This window comes from Adiantum capillus-veneris, chromosome 25, assembly GCF_014529385.1.
Source record: "Adiantum capillus-veneris isolate H3 chromosome 25, ASM1452938v2, whole genome shotgun sequence".
Lineage (NCBI taxonomy): Eukaryota > Viridiplantae > Streptophyta > Polypodiopsida > Polypodiales > Pteridaceae > Adiantum > Adiantum capillus-veneris.
Window position 1 is genome coordinate 135,398,052 of NC_140955.1, and position 19,140 is coordinate 135,417,191.

The following is a 19,140-nucleotide window of genomic DNA, read 5'->3' on the forward strand; positions in this document are numbered from 1 at the left end:
GAGTGATATTTGCTGCAAGTTTTCTCACAGGTGGGAGGATATGATGTATGCCTTATGTGGTTTGATGCTCAGGGAGACTAATGTGATTGCATTTTGATCTTGGCAATGTATGCCTCGAGCATGTTTTTTGGCAGTCACAGGTAGAGCAGATATTTGTGTACTAGATTTGCAGGTGTTTGCAATGATGTATGCAAAAATGTGGAGATTGGTGCATGCATTTGGAGTGTGATTTGACGTGCTTTGATTGCTCATGGTTTTGAGCGTGCAGTCAGTTTGGTTACTGGTTTTGTGGCCGTTTTACTGACGAAACTCTGGCGAAATTTTCCCAGGAGTTTTATGCGCATCATTTATGCGATCTAGGTAGAGATTGCGGGTTGCACTCAGCATTTGTGTGCGGTGTTCTCTGCAGGTGGGAGATTTGTGTGTGTGTATGCATCGATACCGCACATTGTGGGCTTGGGATTAGCTCACGGGTTTGACAGGCGTACAGTTATCTTGGCACACTCACAGGAGTGAGTATTGTGATGTATGCTTGTGTGGCTACGAGCTAGGTAGCCGGATTCGAGCACTAATGGCTTGAGGTTTTTCAGCAGGTTTCAGCTACAGGTTTACAAGTTTACAAGTTTACAGGTAGGTTTGAGGGCTTATTTGGGCGCTGAATTTTCAGCCATTGTTTCCTCTTTGCAGGTGTCCATGTATGGCTCATTGTACTTTTGCACATTTGTGACTGTTTATGCAGAGCTGAATTTTGGGGCTGATTTGCAGCCATATCTTACAGCCATACTTGCAGACTTTTGTTGATGCAATTCGAGCCAGTTTAGGGCTGATTTGGTTGACATTTGCTACTCATTGTTGCTTGCTTTTTTGCGAGCATTATGGCTGATTTTTCATTTGACTTCCAGCGTTATGGTCTGGCACAGTTTGATGGTGCAGATTTTGTTGCTTGGAAGGAGCATATGCTTGTTGCATTGGCAGATTTGGGGCAGGATAAACCCTTGCTTGGTTTATCGGCGAAGCCCAAGTCTATGCGTGATGATGATTGGCAGGATCTTGATGAGTTAGCCATGTCTACAATTCATTTGCATCTGGTTGAGTCTGTTTACTGGCAGGTCTCGAGGGAGACTACAACTCATGCTTTATGGCAGAGTTTACATGCTATGTTCGCGACATCCATGTCTATAGGGGAGTCTAGTCCCACTTCTATGTCCATGGGAGAGATTGGTCCCACACGCAAGTCTCGACGGCATAGAGACTTGACATGTTGGCATTGTGGACATAGAGGGCACATTAGGCGTCGATGTTTCAGGCGTTTGAGACAAAGGAGGCGACAGATGCGTGATGCAGATTTGGGCATGACAGATGCTAGTGAGATCAGTACGGTGGTTACTGAGTATGCTTGTGATGGCGATGTCACATTTACATCTAGCTTGTCTTCATACGATCTTATGTCTACGGATTGCATATCGGATTGCACATTGTCTTCACATTGGTTACTAGATTCAGATGCTACATTCCATGTCACGTCGCATCGTGAGTGGTTTAGCACGTTTTCTAGTGGGAGACTTGGTTGTGTGCACATGGCTGATGGTGCTGTGTATGACATTGAGGGTACAGGAGACGTATGTTTGTCCTTGCCCAGTGGTATGAGATTTACCCTGCGTCATGTGCGTTATGTGCCAGATCTGAGACGGGATTTGATCTCAGTCAGACAGTTACGGGATAGTGGATGTTGGGTATCGCTGCTTGAGCGATCTTTTGCGTTGCATTTGGGTTCGCTAGTGATTACGAGAGGTGCCAGGAGTGGTACAGGTTACCCATTGCATGTGGATCACGAGAAAGACGGTGTTGTCTCTGTGATCATGCAGCCAGGTAGAGAGCGAGAGAGCAGGCGAGTCTCTTTTGCTCATGGGTTGCAGGATGCTTTGCATGGAGTGCAGAGTAGTGAGCTCGTTGTGCACACAGTTGGGGCACGACTTGAGCAGTCACACAGAGAGGTGATAGAGTCAGACATGCATGCTTTGCTAGTGACTGAGCAAAGCAGAGAGTCAGTTGTGCGAGATACTTCTATGCAGGATAGACAGGTAGAGCGGTCTTGCTCTAGTGAGTCACAACAGGAGGACGTTGCGCAAGAGTCTATGCATACGGAGTTAGAGCATGAGAGCTCTAGTGAGTCACAGAAGATTGAGTGGTCATGTTTGCAGTGGATGATTGTAGAGGAGGCTAAGATGTCAGCGATTATGCAGTCATTCCTTTCTATGCTCGACAGTGAGCATGGGGATATAGTTGTGCAGGATATGTCTTCCAACAGACACCTAGAGCAGCTGGTGTGCTCTGAGGTTGCACGACAGGTTGATGCGTCTTTTGTGGACAGTCAGGAGATGCATGTGGCTGCCACGCCTTGTCAGTCAGAGATGCCTATTTCTAGGGATATATATGTTGATGCATGCTCCGTAGAGCTAGCAGGGCCCGCTAGCATTGCATCGGCATTCGGTGGTCTCATGTATGAGATGTTGATCTTGAGACTAGATATCGCAGCTGCAGTGGGAGCATTTGCAGTTGGGGTTGTCAGTCGTTTGTTGACTGATGATGGCATAGTGCATGAGGGAGATATGCAGGTATTGCGTACATACTTGCAGTACGTGTGCGGTACGTCTGGTGGTGTATGGACTTACACGGGAGAAGGACAACCGGATGCACACGATCACAGCCAGCCGGTGGGCATCGGTTGAGAGTGGTTTTCTCTCACCTTTTGTAGTCTTTAGACTAGGTTCCCTTGCTTAAAGGCACAGTCGCCTTTAAGTGGGAGGTTGTTGGGGTATAGGCGCCTGTGCCTTGCCCGGCCGCCCAGAGTCTGGGCGCCCACTGACTTGTATACCTTATACATAGCATAAGTGTATAGGGGGTTGCTCACTCTTTGAGTCTCCCCACCCACATCGTGTGTGTGTCTCCTTCTCTCTCTCTCACTCTCCGTCTGTGGTGCTCCCCGATCCCCTTCAGAGACTACTCCATTTATTCAAACAAAAACAATCTACAATACATTGATTCCATCTCACTTTTCGATTGATCCGAGGCTCATCATTGTAAATGACTTTTGCTAATTACAGCTCTCTCCTACTTGTCTCTCTTTCCCCTTGCATAGACTGGTACATATTTCAGATGCAGTACATAATCCAGAGTTCAATAATTTACAGAGAGCAAATAGGTAAGTTCTGTCCGCATTTTCATTTTGGGATTTTGACAGATTTTCTCACAAACACAAGTAATTATACACTGATAGCACTCTCTCAAATTCTATGCTACCCATAGTCCTACACATAACTACTAATACCATTCCACAGAGAAAAAACAACGTTACATCAATTCAACACATCTGGCTTACTTATCAGCTTGATTACCATTTATTTCTTGAAAGAAGGCATGGCTCTTTTAATTACCTTCATTCTCTAACATTTTGCCAATACTTGTATTAAACAAAATTGCTATTGCGATCATTCCACATTGAGATATGCAGCTACTCACGTGAGTCGAGGTGCTTTTCGTTCAATACCAATTTGTCAGTACTTTGTTACTCAACCTTACTCCAATGTGGTGTGAAACAGGTAGTACATTTTTTATGTTTTTATGCCTTGCCTAGTCCATTGGTCACGGACACACAGATTCGCCGATTTAGGCAGTGTGTAGATACTCGTCCTGGTGCAGATCCGTCGATTTAGGCAGCACATTGATACATTCCGGATTCATGATTTTTACAAAATACCAAATGCAGATTCGTCAATTTAGGCAACACCTCTTATTTGTGCAGATTCGCCGATTTAGGTAGCACGTCTTATTGGTGTAGATTCACTGATTTAGGCAATACCAATCACAAAATCATGCTGCAGTGGCTGGCCACCACTGCAACTGGTATGATTTTGTTACCCGGGTACATAATGAAAGTGATTTGGATTTGAACTTATATTGTGGAATTGGATTGGGATTTGGTATCTGGTGATTATTTAGCAGTGTTTATGTGATGAGACTTGACATTATGAGATTGATGATGCACGTGACCAATGATATCCTGATTCATTAGGGTATGACATATACTGCTTATTCTAGTGGTATGGGACACTAGAATAGGTAGTATGTGGATGACGGTAGGCATAAGCAATATTGTCTAATTTTATGAAATTTTTTACTATTTGATACAGATTTCTAATCATTGTTTTGACAAGTATTATTTGCAGATTTCTATCTTCGCAACTGAGGACAGTTGCTTTCCAATGGAGAGGTATGTTATGGAATTGATATTTTATTATTTGTTGCAGCTGACAGGTGGAAAAAGACTGGGACCGAGCTAGGCCTATGCGAATGAAATTATATACATTGTACATTTTATTATTCAAGTGCTCTTTTATGAGCTTTGGCCATTTATGACCGGCCGGCCAGTTTGTACTCAATTTGACCATTTAAGAAATCTATAAATGAAATACGTGCAAGAGGGAAATGGTCACTCTTGCACGGGGGGAGATTGCACCTAGTGTCTGTGTTGTTCTTCTCTCCTCTCTTCTCTTCTCTCTCACCGTGCCGGCGTAGCACTCCGCTCTAGGAGGTGCGCCTACATGTGCTCGCTTACTCTCTCCCGCTCTCTATCTCTCTTTGTTCGTGTATCTTGCGATCATGCGACCACGTGATTGTGCCAGGTATGCCGAGTAGTCGGTTTTATGTTGTTTATTTTGTTATTTCTGGTATTTCGCAGGGAAGCCACGACTTCCGACTGTAGCAGTCATTGCTGGGGATGGCCTTCTGCCTTTATGTCACACAACAACCAAGGTGCACGGCGGCGAGTGCACAAAATCGGAGATGCAAGTGGATCCTACCTCGCACGACCTGGAGAAAGAGAGAGAGAGGGCGAGGACTGCCAAGGGGGGGGGGGGGGGGTTGCCGTTGCTGGAGATGGCATTCTGCCTTTATGTCGCACAACAACCAAGTGCACAAAATTGTGGATGCAAGTGGAGCCTGCCTCGAACGAACTGGAGAGAGAGAGAGAGAGAGAGAGAGAGAGAGAGAGAGAGAGAGAGAGAGAGAGAGAGAGAGAGAGAGAGAGAGAGAGAGAGAGAGAGAGAGAGAGAGAGAGAGAGAGAGAGCCCCAGCTAGCCACTGAATCCGATGACCTGCTCGCCTCACCTTCGCCTTCGCTAATCGCGGATGCAAGTGAAGCCTGCCTCGAACGACCTAAAGAAAGATAAAGAGAGAGAGAGAGCGAGGACTCAGTGCTCGAAAAAACCTAGGTTTAGTGTAGTCCCACCTACAAATTTTGAAATTTACCTCTAAACGTTTTTTTTTTTTTTTTGCAGAACTCACAATTGTGAGTGAATAGTATTAACAAAAAAAATATACACCAATCCTAAAGCTCAGACCGAGCCTTGAGGGTCAAATGATTACAAGTTATCCGCTTGGTAGAGAAACCACTCTTACTCCTCGGCTTTACTTATTACAAGATGTTTTGTATTGTTCTAGAGTCCTTTGAGGCTTGTTTTCAGAAAAGCTTGTCACAGCTAGATCCCCCTCAAACACGCGACGGTTCCTTGCTTGCCAAATATGGTGTAAGAAGTAGTACCTGATTATTTGAGTACAGACGAGAAGAGTAGGACTTCCCATCCTATTACTACCAAAGAACAGATCATTCTTGAAGAACTTAATTTGCCATGTCCTTTGAATCCACTTGCATATTTTCCCAACCATGCCCCTGATTGCCTGGCATCCCATGAAAAGGTGGGCTAGGTCTTCACTGGCTATTCTGCACCCCGAGCAACGATCGGACCCGATGCCTCTTTCTTGTATCTTTACACCCGTCGGCAGAGCACTCCACATCACTTTCCATAGAAATATCTTCATATACTGGTGCAGTCCTGGCTTCCTGATGTTCTCCATGACTCCCTCCCACGTTTCTCCGTCCAATGCCTCTTCCATAATTTGTTGAGGGGGCTACACCAATTAGCCTCGTGCATTAATGCATGGTAAATGCCTTTAGAGTGTGGTTTCCAAAAGAGGCTACTCCCGGGTCATCTCCAAGCTTCCCATTCAAAGTTGGATTCATAGATTGGCATCACCACCTTATCAAGTTCTTTAATCACCCTATAGACTAGTAAGATCTCAAAGCCATTCAATTGAAATTGGATGGCTAAAGAGTCAGCAGTTTTCTAGCACTTCCTGTTGACATCCCAGAATTGCTCTAGTCGAACGAGCCCCTTATTATTCACCTTCATGGCCATTTCTATCCAGTAAGGGCTTTGCGGCGGCCCCAATATTTTAGATAGCCAAGGGGACCAGTGCAATATGGAGTTCTTAAAGTATCTGGTTACTTCCCCCCATTCCAAAACCTCAGCAACACTTTTGTACTTCCTTATCATCTCCCCTGAGAGTCCCCTAGATCTAATAAAAGGCCACTTCGGGGCAAGAAGTTTGTCGTGCATCAGAACCCCCTTCCACTTTCCCCCTTTCGATCCCAGTTTTGCTGTATCAAGCATTTCCTTGGTCATGATAGCCCAATCTTGGTCCTGTTTAGCCAATGAGACCATAAGTTTGGCACAAAGGGCCTCAGCATGAGATACACGGTTTAGAATGCCGAGTCCTCCTTGGTCTACCGGGCGAGCAACTACCTCCCATCTCACCCACTGCCATGGTCGAGTGGTTTTCGTGTTGTTCTTCCAAAGAAACCTTTTCATTGGTTTTAAGAATTCTTTCTAGTTACACTTAGCCATCTTGATCATGGGACCGAGGAAAGCAATATACAGGATCATAAAAGCATTGATCACTCTAATCCGGCTTTGGAAGGGTAGGAGAACAAACTCCCACCTTCTCATTTTGGCGCTTATTTTCTCAATGACCCATTGAAATCTTTGACTGTGGGTTACGTCCACCCCTACGGGGGCTCCCAGGTGTCTAAATATACACCCTTTTGAGATAATCTCTCCTGTCCAGACTACAGGGTCAAAAGAGTCGTTCTCCGACAGGGAGATTAGTCTTGACTTCTCTATTTTTCACTTGGATCTGGAGGCCAAGGCAAATGTTTGCACAATCTCCAGAGCTCTCCTGACAACTTGAGGGCACGCCTTCAGAAATAGGAGCGAATCATCTGCGAACATTTTGGCCAATAGCTGGTCGTTGTCCGGCAATGCCAGACCTTGAATCTCTCCCCGCGCTGCACTGGCTTCGAGCATTGTAATGAGAGGATGCGACCCGATGGCGAACAGTAAGGGGGCTAGGGGACATCCTTGCTTAATAGATCTTTTGACCTCAAAAGATCCCACAATTCTGTCATTAAACAAGAGCTCTGATTGGCTGCCACCGTGTAGTGTGCGAATTAGGCGACAAAGGCGAGGTCCAAAGCCCAAATATCCCATGAATTCTTCTATATAGGACCATTATATCCTATCATAGGCTTTGTCAAGGTCCAGCTGCAGCAAGATGCACTCTTGCTTGGAGAAGGATACATACTCTATTCCTACCATTGCTGCCAAGATATTGTCATATATAGATCTCCCTTTAATGAACTCGTGTTGATGGGAAGAGATGATCCGACTCAGGAGGGGGGCAATTCTGAGAGCTATCGCCTCGGAAATAATTTTGTATGCGTGACTGACATCATCATAATGGGACGCCAATGTTTAAGTTGACAACAGTAAAAATGTTTGGGAATGGGCTTGATAAGCCCTCTCTTAACACTTGCATCTAATGACTCTTCGGACACAGCTAGATTGGCCATCCGTGTGACTGGACCCTTGAGATCATCCCGAAATTCCTTGAAAAATTCATCCGTCAGTCCATCCCAGTCGGGGGACTTTTCATTGCCAAGAGCTTTAAGTGCCGCTGAGCATTCCTCCTGAGAGAAGGCCTTTTCCATGCAGTTGGCTTCCTCCTGGGGAACCTTCTTTTCAACACTTCCAAGTATAGACGCCCGGGCTTCTTCACTTCTTCAGATTGGGTCTCAGGCTGGCCTATAATCTAGCTGAGATACTTGAGCATAAGTGCAGCCATCCTCATCTTGGTTTTGAATTGTATCCCCTTTCTCATCATCGAGCACTTGCACGTGGCCTCGACTTTTCCTCACTTTCAGAGAACTAAAAAAATGTGCTTGGTTAGAAGGCTCTGGTTGCACGAAAGTTTCCCTAGATAGCAATCTCGCCTTCTTGATTTCCTCCAGTTTTTCGTTGGCCAGGTGAGATTTAGCTTCAAGCCATCGCTTGTGCTCATCTTCGGTAGCCAGCCTGGCAGCCTTCCTAGAGGCTAAGTGCTCTACCTCCTCTGTGAGATGTTTGATATGTGCCTCATTGGCTTTTTTTACCCGAGGACCCGAAGTTTTGATAGCTTTTTGTACACTCCAAACAAATACATTCCAAGCACTAGGTTTATTCATCCCCACATCTTTCTTGAGCTTTCCCAATGCTTTCTTGGTGATGCTTCTGAAGAGAGGGTCTTTGAACAAGTGTGTCCCTGTAACAAGAAGCTTTTTTTCCCCTCTCGAAGATTGCCCCCCCCCCCCCCCCCCCCCCCCCCCCCCCCCCCCCCGCCCCTTTTTCTTTATTGAGCTGTAAGTGTACTGGCATGTGATCGGAGAGGCTTTTTGTTGAGATTACCTCCATCTCTAATGTCGATGAGATCCAATTAGCTTGATGAGAGTAGTAGCATCTATCCAGCTCGGAGGTAGTGCTGGCATATTGAAGGCTTTGTGTAGGTGAATCTAGGCATGCTGTTCCAAAGTCCCACTTCCCACAAGTCAATCATAGCCCACTTCTCACATAAGCTCAGCCATGTAGACTTTTCTGAGCCAGCCAGTAGACTGGCGGCGCCTGTTTTGTCCTTGCTTTTCTCGACCATATTGAAATCTCCAACCATCATCCACTCCCCTTCGATCGGGGTATCCCTGAGCTGCATCCACAGTTTAGCTCTATCCTTTGCGTTGCAGGGGCCGTAAACATTTACTATGGTGATAGGTTGATTGTCCCATCTGATTCTAACACCAAGGACTCTTCCCGAGGGGTGGTTAAAAACCACCTTTGGCTCCAACTCTCTGTCAGTAATAAACAAGACACCACTGAAACCGTCGCTTCCTTCCCCATAAAAGATAAGTTTTTTTCCTACTGCCTGTTTTCTCTTGCACCGAGCATCCAAATGGTGTTCTTGGATGGCCCAGCAATTGACTACCTTCTCTTTCTTCACTTCCTCCTAGAAGAGAGTGCCCTTCTTTCGGATTTTTAGTCCCTTCACATTCCAAGATTGATTGGCAAGAGTATCCATCATTGGGAAAGGGTGACAAATTCTTTTGCCTCCAGGAACTCTTTATCAGAGTTCCCATTAAGGATGTCCTCTTCCATTGGATCCTTTTCTCCTGGAACCTGCATGGTATCCAGCTTGGAAGTGAACAGGTCCTCTTGATTCATCTTCCCCAAAACTTTGAATATATTGTCATACAGGATAGGAGGCTTTAGGGAATCCGGCGGGAGACCTATGATTTGTCCCAAGGCTCTAACCTTTGCTTTGAACTGTTTACATGAAATATGAGATACTTGTTGCCAGCCCTCATCTTTTGACCTAATAGTTGGAGACATTACGATCTTCTGCATTATTGGGGCGGCCGTTCTTTGCTGAGCAGTGTATAGAAATCGGTAGCTTTGGGTGGTCTTGCCCTTACCCCGCTTGCCATGATCTTGTTTGTCCACATCTTTATTCGAACTGGTTTTATTTCCCCCCCCCTCTGCCTTGCCAAGATCTTCAGTAGGCTGCTTTGTTGGATCTACTGCATTCATGCCACCCTGTGGGCTAGCCTGTGATTCACTTCTCTCCTCTGAAGGCTTTAGCACCTCAGCGGGACAGGCTCTCGCATAATTCCCGAATTTGTTGCATTTGAAGCAGGCCCCGTAGAAGGTGTTAAAGTTAAGAGGAATGATCTTTAGCCCTACCGCAACATTCACCACCAAGTTCTTTGGCTGTGGCTTCCTCAAATCCCACCAGATGCAGCCCTTGTTTGTTGCTATCCCCGAGGCTCTGGCAGATGGGACAAACAATGGATCACCAAGCGAAGCTGCGAGGTCCTTCAAGTTATTCCTAAGCCATACTGGGAGGTTGCCAAACTCCACCCATACTGGGCAGAGATCCTTGAATGCCTCGTTAGATTCAAACAAAGGGTCCCAAGGGAGCACGCACACCAGTGCACGATTGAAGAACAACGGGCTTTTCGCCAAAACCTTGTCAACCATTGCACTTTCATTGAATTGAACTGACACGAATCCTTTTGCTCTATACTGGGTGAATATTACTGAGCCGTGTTGATTAAACACCAGTGTACTGCACAGCCAATTACAGACCTCTAAACTTTTTATTTGAAGGTAAGAAAACCTTCAAATTTTGTCAATTTACCTCTGTTGTTTCACATGTGTAGGTTTGCCAAGTTTTTGGAAAAACGTTTTTTCGAGCACTGGCGAGGAGGTCCCGGGGGGGGGAGGGGTTTGCCGTTGCTGGAGATGGCCTTCTGGAGATGGCCTTCTGCCTTTATGTTGCACAACAACCAAGGTGCACGGCGGCCAGTGCACAAAATCGTGGATGCAAGTGCAGCCTGCCTCGAACGACCTGGAGAAAGAGAAAGAGAGAGAGAGAGAGAGAGAGAGAGAGAGAGAGAGAGAGAGAGAGAGAGAGAGAGAGAGAGGACTCGCAGTGCTGGAAAAAAACCTAGGTTTAGTGTAGTCCCACCTACAATTTTGAAATTTGCCCCTAAATTTTTTATTTGAAGGTAAAAAAACCTTCAATTTTTGTCAATTTACCTCTGTTGTTTCACATGTGTAGGTTTGCCAAGTTTTTGGAAAAAGTTTTTTTCGAGCACTGGCGAGGAGGTCTGGGGGGTGGGGGGGGGGGTACCGTTGTTGGAGATGGCCTTCTGCCTTTATGTCGCACAACAACCAAGTGCACAAAATCGTGGATGCCAGTGCATCCTGCCTCGAACGACCTGGAGAAAGAGATAGAGTAGGTTACTAGGAATTTACAAAATGAAGAACCCACTTTTACCATTAAAACTCAGTGGTCAAGAATGCTAAAAAATACTCTTATTGGAAGCCATTATAATGAAAAAATTCTTATTTACACACAATGGAGAGAGAGAGAGAGAGAAAAGCTTAAACTTTGGTAGCTTGAGCTAGATTGCAATGTTTTAGCCAAAGGAAGACCGTGTTACCTATCACCATCACCATCAAAACAAACATAAAAATGTTAGTAAAAAATGGTGGAAGGCAGGTGTCATAGGATAATCCTACATATCATAGATGTCAAGCTAAAAAAGAACAATCAAAAGCAAGGGTAAGCTACAAACCTGAGAGCAAAATTCCATTTGAGCAGAGTGGTGAGAGGATGTGGTGAGATTTCTCTTTTTTGACAGCTTGTTTGTGAAAAAATGTCACCTTAAAATGGACAACCAAGCCTCTATATTTATAGGCTAGAGAGAAGGAAGGGTGCAACCTCAAAAACAAAGAGAGGGAAGCCCAAAGGGTGCACGGTTAGGGAGGGGTGTAGTGGGGGTAGTGGAGTCTTTTTTTATTAAAAAATTGGGGGGTGAGGTTGAAGTAAGAGATACTTCCAACCAAAATCTTGTAACCTTATAAGCCTCTTGGTCTAGGCTCTAAGGTGTGCACTATATTAGCCTTTAGAGGTGGTTTTTGTGCTAGTGAGAGAGACCCTCCTCCGCCTGCACTAGGAAGGATGAGGATTTGTCCCAAAGGGGGCACTAGGACCCCTTGGGGGGTCCTAGTGCCCTCCAAAATCTAGCAAGTCCAAGAGTATAGTTGGGTGGCATGAGAACTTTGAAGCTGAAAAACTCTGAAAGGAATCTTCTCACAAGTCTCCAAAGTTTAGCTCTCTTGAAACCATTTTTACAAAAAGAGTCCACAAGCATTTTAATGTCTTTAGAGGATTCCGTAGCATTGGAGTTACAATAGAGTATTGGTTTGAGCTGTGAGATAATGACCTTATGTGCCCATTCAGATGGCCGGTTGCTGGATTGTTTGAGGTATCTTATAGGTGTGCACGGGAATTTATCTTCTTTTGGCGTAAGGCTTTTTGTGAGATAGCCAAATTGGGTAGACAGATGGAGGTTTAGAAATTTGGTAGAGTTACCAGAGGTGGTTTCAATGGGTAAGCAACTGGGGTAGATTTTGTGTTGCTCTATGAAGAAAGATGGGTTTGTAGAGTTTACGAGTAAGATATCGTCGTAATATCTAAAGGGATGACCTAAAGTTGAGAGATTCTCTTTAGCATTATGTGTGTTGAGAGTGTTAGAGAGAAACTCAAACTCTAGGGAGTGGAGGTAGAGATTGCACCATAGGGGGGATCATGCTAGTCCGATTGGGATTCCGTTTGTTTGCCTATAAATGTTCCCTTGACATTGTAAAAACATGTTATTAATGAGCCAATCGTTTAGTTGGAGTACTTCCTTGAGATTAAATGGAAGGCTTGATTTATATCTATAGGAAGACCAAGTGCCCTCTATGCAATTGGATGGGAATCTTTTGAAAGAGATGAATGTTTTTAGAGATGTGGAGAAGGCATGGGTAATTAACAAGGTAAGATGATGGATTAGGCCTTGTACCGCTGCATGTGGGATGTTCTCGAAGCATCTTTTTACATCCCCTGAGTAGAATTGTGTTGCATGAGAGGGGAGGTTGAGGATGCAATCGTAAACCGAATCTACAATCCACCAAGATTGTAGATGAAGATGGTGACATAAAAGTGCTTTGTTGTGAAGTTTTTTGGCTCGTTCCTTGAGTAGTGGTATACAAGTTTTTAGCAAGCAAGCCATAAGTGTAGAGATTTCTGAGTAGCAACAGGTAGCCCCACATGTAATCCATCTAAAAGAGGCCTTATGCAGTTTGTATATGCCGGTGAGCTATAGGGGAGGGAGTGGTGTTCTGGAAAGGTGTATTGAGAGAGAAAAGTTAGCACAAGGGAGGTAACTCCTTCAATCCCTAGAGGAGATGGTGTAAAATCATTGCCTTGTAGGCGTTTTTGGGCTTCAAAAAGAACAAAGGCTTTACAAATGATAATAATATTGTTCGGAGCCTTGTCGATGCAAGTAAGAAAGAATTTGTTCCTTAGTTCTTTAATTTCTCTTGTGAGATCATTATGGATGTGGTGTTGGATTTTAGAAGGGAGGAATTTCCCACAATAAGATGAGAACGCATTAGTTAATTCTCCGTGTGTTAGGTCAGAAGGTAGAGTGATGCAACCAGATTTTATGAGATATAAGAGTGCTTGATTTAGCTCCTCAAAAGCTTCTATGAAGTTAGGTGGCTTAGTTGGTATGTGACGAAGACCGTGGCCACAAAGGTGAGCGAGAGAGGTACTCATAAAATAACAAAAATTTGTGGAGATTACATGTTGTGCGGTGATTTCCAAGTCACAAAAGCACTCATGGGGTGTGAGAGAGGTGAAAACTTCCTTCGCATTACAAAGTGTTACTTTCAAAGGGGGATCAAAAGCCCAACTGAAAATGCATTCATCCCATAGGGGAGTGGTGGAAATGCCAAGCCCGAAGAAAAACAAGCTAAAGAAAGAGGTGAGATTTTTGATATCAAGCAAGGGGTTGACAAAATGAAGGGGAACAAAGGTTCCCTTCGCCTTGCTCTTGGGGATAAACCAAAAGCATCCATGCACATCTTTGGAAACCTGCATTAATCATAAAGCAGGGATTTAGCACTAGTTACGCATGCCTGGGTGAAGACGGTTTTGGTTTTTGGAGTTGGGATGGGGGGTGGGGTAGAAGATTTGTGAATAGAATGGTGGGAAAGTGGAGGTGGGGTTTTGAGGGGTGCGGCTACTAGTAGTGGAGTTGGCTGGTGAGGCTGTCTTCCATCTTGGAGGTGTAGTAGAGGTATTTGAGCGTTGAGAGGGGAAGTTCCTTCCTCTTCCGCGTGCGGTTTGATTCCCTTCTCCGCGTGCTTTTTTGGCCGAACGAGTATCATGGGATGCCTTCGAAATTGGAGCAACTGCCGCATTCACAAAAGTATCCACTTTCGAGGATGAACTGCAAGCAGGTGCTTTGTGGCTAAACAAAATAGAATGAGTGATAGCATCTTTTAGCTTTTGCATGTAGAATACATGGAGGAGGAGAGCTTTAATCACTTCTTAGGCTTCTTTAGCGACCCAACTCATAAAGGCAATAGTAGACCGTTTAAGGTTTGAGCTTGGGAAGAAGCGAGGTAGTTGATTGAGAACCAACCATAAAGCATGATCGAACCACAAAACATTGTTGTTCCGGCAATGATCCCCTTTTCCAATATGCTCACAACCGCACTTAAGAAAAGGTCAGTGCACATTCCATACTTGTGTAGTATAATTAGTATCTCGATTTGTGGTAGAGATGACACCCTTAACCCCGACCACACAACCAAAAGTTGCATTACAGCGGCGTGGTTCGAAAAATGACATAGAGAAGGGGGTGGCAATTAGAGTGTTTTCAAGGAGGTTGGAGTTATTGCCCTCAAGAATCTGCATAAGACCTTGCTTGACCGCAGTCTTATCATGATCATTAAGTAGAGTAAAGAAAAGATTCTCGGGGAGGGGAGCAAGTAAAGTAAAATTACCGAAGGACCAAGCTTCATGGTGAGCTTTACCCAAAAATGTTTCCAAAAGCCGGCTCGGGATGAAGGGATCGGTGTAGGTTTCAAAGGGCTTTGTGGTGAGGCTTTGACTCGGTGTAGCAATGGTGAAGTCTTTGTTTGCAAGCATCCACTCCTCTTCGTCAAGATCCATAGGTAAGAGTGAGCTTCCGGTAGCGGTTGGAGGTGTTGTGATGATCTTTGAAAAACCATTAATTAAATGTCTCTTTCGCTGTCGGGTTACTGGGTCGTTTTGCAGCCGCTTTCCATTACTCTCCATGAATCGTCGCATTAAATTTGGTGCATGCTCGAGCCACTCTTTCCTCTCATGCTCATCTGTGTCAATAATTACGAGTAAATTTTCCGCCAAATCACGTAGGCGGGTAATCGCAGCAGGTGGGTTTTCCCGTGCCATGGCATACAAGCGAAACCATGCAGGAAGGTCAAGAGTGGATAGGATTGTGGTATCTTCAGCCTGCTGAGAAGGGATGGCGCCATCAAGTTCGAGCAGAGTGGAGTGAAAGACAGGGTCACTAATGCAAAGGAGCAAACCCCGGACAATTACAGAGGGGGGGAAATTTTGTGCAGAGTATCCTAGAGCCATAAGGCTCTCATCCCATCCTGAGTAAGCCGCAGCTAGCTGTAAGGCATGGAAAAGAAATTAGATGATTCCAATGCTCATAAAACTTTGAGTCAACAAATACACCAGAGGTACAAAAGATACATAAAAAGATTTTTAAAAAAGGTTTCTTGATTGTGTTAGGGGTTAGGCATAATAAGGGGAAAGAGCTTGCTTGAAAAAATAAACGTGCAAAGAGAGAGAGAGAGAGAGAGAGAGAGAGAGAGAGAGAGAGAGAGAGAGAGAGAGAGAGAGAGAGAGAGAGAGAGAGAGAGAGAGAGAGAGAAGAACTCCATAGTTATGGCTTTCCTGGCCTTAGGGATGCAGATACGAAAGAAGGTTAACCCAGCGGGTAAACAAGCCAAAGCAGGGTGTTCTTCCAAGTTTCGACTCATGAGAATCAGTTGGCCAGCAAGCTTTGGAAAGAAAGGGGGAAAAGGGGAAGAGGTTGTGAGAGTTGCCAGAAAAGGGGCTGCTAGAATCAACAAAGCATAAAAAAATGATGTGTGTGGATCGGGTGTTCCTGTAGATGAAGTCCAGCAGCATAGAATGCCTTTTAAGGCATTCAAAAAATCCGGAAGCTTGTGCAGAGAAGAAGTAGTAGACTGGTGAGAGTTGCCAATACACGGGCTGCCTGAATAGCTTGTGCAGGTTGTGAGAGATGCCAATATAGGGGCTATCGGAATCGGAAAAGCAGAAAAAAATGATGTGTGAGGATCGGGTGCTTCTGTAGACCAAGTCCAGTAGCATAGATTTCCTTTTAAGGCATTTAAAAAATCCAAAAGCTTGTACAGAGTAGAAGCAGTAGACGGATGGTACATCATCTCCACAGATCTGGCAAGTCCGTCGAGGTGATGGAGGAATTGACGCTATTGAAGGAGCAACTGCAGAAGACGACTCCTACAGTATCATCAAATTCCCTTCCCTTTCCACATTAGACAACAAACCTGAAGAAATGGTTCAGCCTTTGCCTACACCCATTCCCATGAGCCACAACAATAGGCCCTGCTGAGCGTTGGCCAGTTTCCGTGGAGACTCGAGAGGTGCAGGCGAGGTCATAGAGGTAGAGATTCAGTAGCTCGCCATGGCATTGTAGGCAAAGAAGAAGGCCATTAATATTCCTGTTGTAGTGTACGTAAGCAGGGAGCGACCAATTTGTGTGCGAGTAGTAGGAGATTTAGACGGGGGAAGGAAGTGGCATGCGTTACACGAGTGTAGCAGACCATGGTAATGGCTACAGGCCGTACATGATTTTTTGAGTTTCTATGCCTTGGGAGGGAGATAGAGACAAGCCACAGTTGTAAAGTGAAAATAGGAGAGGTAACCCACTGTCCAGGGAAGTGAAAGGAGGTGCGTCCAAAAGCCAAAAAACCAAACTGAGATAATTATTCAAAAAGTTGTGTGTGGAACCCAGCTTTTAAAGTTAAAAAGGATCTCATCAAAGGGGTGTACCAAAAAGAAGGTGACGTTCTTTGTAACCGGCCAAAATCTGAGTGAAGGGTAGGTGTAGGTGAAAGTGGAATCTATGACACCAAAAGGAGAGTATAGGGCATTTAAGGTGTGAGAAAGAAAAGAGATATATCATATGTCCTTACTGATCAGAGGTAGCCCTTTTGTTTAAAAAAAGAAAATAGAATAAAATACTAGCTAGTGGGCTAGTGAAGGGCTACTCTGACCACTAGAGAGAGAGTAGGTTACTAGTGATAGCCGTTTTTTCGGCTCTCTGTAATTGCCATAGTGAGTTATCTCACCCTATCAAATCACTCAAACACTGTGGTTACCCTCACCCTTTCACTGTATATAGGTGTGTGTGAGTTAGGGGACTTTTCCCATATCTCCTTACTGAAATAAAAAACCCTCAATTAGCTAGTCGTTGGGCTAGTTGAGCCAAAAAAATAAAAAATATAAAAAATATAAGTATATTATGGCCCATGCATGTGTAAATATTTATTTGTATATAGGGCCTAAATAAAAGATTTTTTCATAATTATTTTGGTATTTATTTAAATATTTCTACCTAAGTGTGTGTTATTTATGCTCTGTACATTGCCTCACCATTACCACAATTTTTCTTACCATTTTTCATACTCTTTATTCCATATAGAAATATTTTCATGTAAGCTTCTCTTATTTTTGGTGTAACTCCACCCCAACAAAAATCCAAAAAAACTAGTTTTATTTATGTGTATATTTTTTCACTATTGTGATTTTTCCCTTCCTACATCTATTTTGTTTTTTTTCTAAAAAATTAGAACACCAAAAATATTTATCTTTTTATGGTAGCCTCATAATGAGAGAGATTTCTTTTGACCCCTTTATATTTTTTCCACTTATATTATTTATATTTGACATGTACATATTTTTTAGACCCCTCAATATTTGATTTTCTTAGTTGTACTATTCACTTATATCATGATCTCAACAATATCTTCAATTATAGACCTACCAAATAATGTCAAGGGTAGGTGGCATGCATACATGCACTATGGAGGGCTCACTCTTGGAGGTATTCAAAAGAATCATCCAAAGAAGGACTCCACAAGGACTTTGTGCAGTGGAAAAAAACAGTCGGTTTTGCTGAATTTTTAAAGTTCACTTGCTCTCCGAATTTGAAAAGGTGATACAAACAAAAGTTGTAGCTCGTGGGCTGAACTTTTGCCTCAAATTTTTTCATATTTTTTTGAGCTACGAGCTGTGAGCTATGATTTTATTAGTGGACCCCAGTTTTCCCATGCTATGCAGCCACACTCTCTCTTCCACTTTATCATTTTCCTCTTTCACACACACTTCTCAACTCATCATCCCCACCCCTCTCACCACTCCTCTCTGCACCCTACTCACCTTCTCCTCAAACTTGAAGAATAAGAGAAACCAAGGTGAACTCATACCTCCCACACACAATTCCATTCCAAAATTGACCACCTAGTCTCATTTTTCCTCCTCCAAATTACCCATATCCATCATAAAAACCACAAAATTCAGCCTCTTCTCTTAAAAGACAGCGTCATGGTGGTTGATTACTCAGCTTCAATTACCTTGTCTCTCAAGGAAGGTCAAGAGTGGAGAAAAAATGTACCGTCAAAGCTAGTGGACCGTCAACAAGCGTCAAAATTGGCCCTACTCAAGACACTTGGAGCATCAACCTTGTAAGAAATCCACCTTTTCTTACCTCTTAAGAGTTTTTCTTCCTTATTTGTATCCTACATGGATACTCCCATTGTAAATATCCAATTCCATTTGTAAATTAATAAAAATACTAACTCTACTAACACTAACCCACTATGAAAAGTCCTATCACCTCCATCTCTCTCCTCTCTCTTTGCCCACCAACTTCTTGATAATTCCAAGCAAAAGACATTAGGTAAATTGCTGAAAATCTAACCCAACCATGGTTAGAGGAGTAACCCTAGCCTTCAAAATTGCTATAAAAAGAGGGTGTAGCTAGCACAACAAAGGGGGAAGAAAGAGCACTATGCTATAGCTTGACAAGCCAAGCTCAACCTCTTGAGAAGGAGCTCTTGAGTGGAATCTCATTGGCATTAGGCATATGTATGTGTTGTATTAGGGGTGATTAGCAAGGGAACTCTATGCCATTGTAAGAGAGAGTGATCATTCAATTGAGAATAGGAAATCTATCATTTCTCCTACTAGTGTAAGCCCAACATTTGCTGAATCAAGGAGGGTGAATTTGGACTAAGCATGGATACCTTGTCTCCCTTCCAACGTGAAGTCATGGACAATAATGATGTGTAAGTGTCTTGGTGTTCTATTTAAGTTCTTGATAGCTTGTCTCCGGGTATTGTTATCAATTTAGCCATAAATCCCACATGCTGTAAGAGGGCGACAGGGTGGAGAGGACTCCCCTGGCCTTAAGACAGTGATTGGGGTGGCTTTTTTCTT

The 19,140-nt window shown here is 44.0% G+C and overlaps 1 protein-coding gene across 1 annotated transcript; it reads right to left on the reverse strand.

The window, feature by feature from the left end:
• Nucleotides 1-13,594: 13,594 nt before the first annotated feature.
• LOC147425701 (uncharacterized) lies at nt 13,595-15,036 on the reverse strand. The gene is made up of 2 exons (XM_086500101.1): nt 14,607-15,036; nt 13,595-13,689 (listed from the first exon to the last, which is right to left on the reverse strand). The coding sequence occupies exons 1-2, from the start codon at nt 15,034-15,036 to the stop codon at nt 13,595-13,597; spliced, it is 525 nt and encodes a 174-aa protein (XP_086356227.1).
• Nucleotides 15,037-19,140: the final 4,104 nt, after the last annotated feature.

Bases quoted from the DNA above. Each gene is read 5' to 3' on its own strand.
- LOC147425701 (XM_086500101.1), bottom strand. From the start codon at position 15,036: ATGGCACGGGAAAACCCACCTGCTGCGATTACCCGCCTACGTGATTTG. The intron at 13,690-14,606 runs GTAATTTTACTT...TGATTAATGCAG, and splicing joins CCATGAAGCTTGGTCCTTCG to GTTTCCAAAGATGTGCATGG.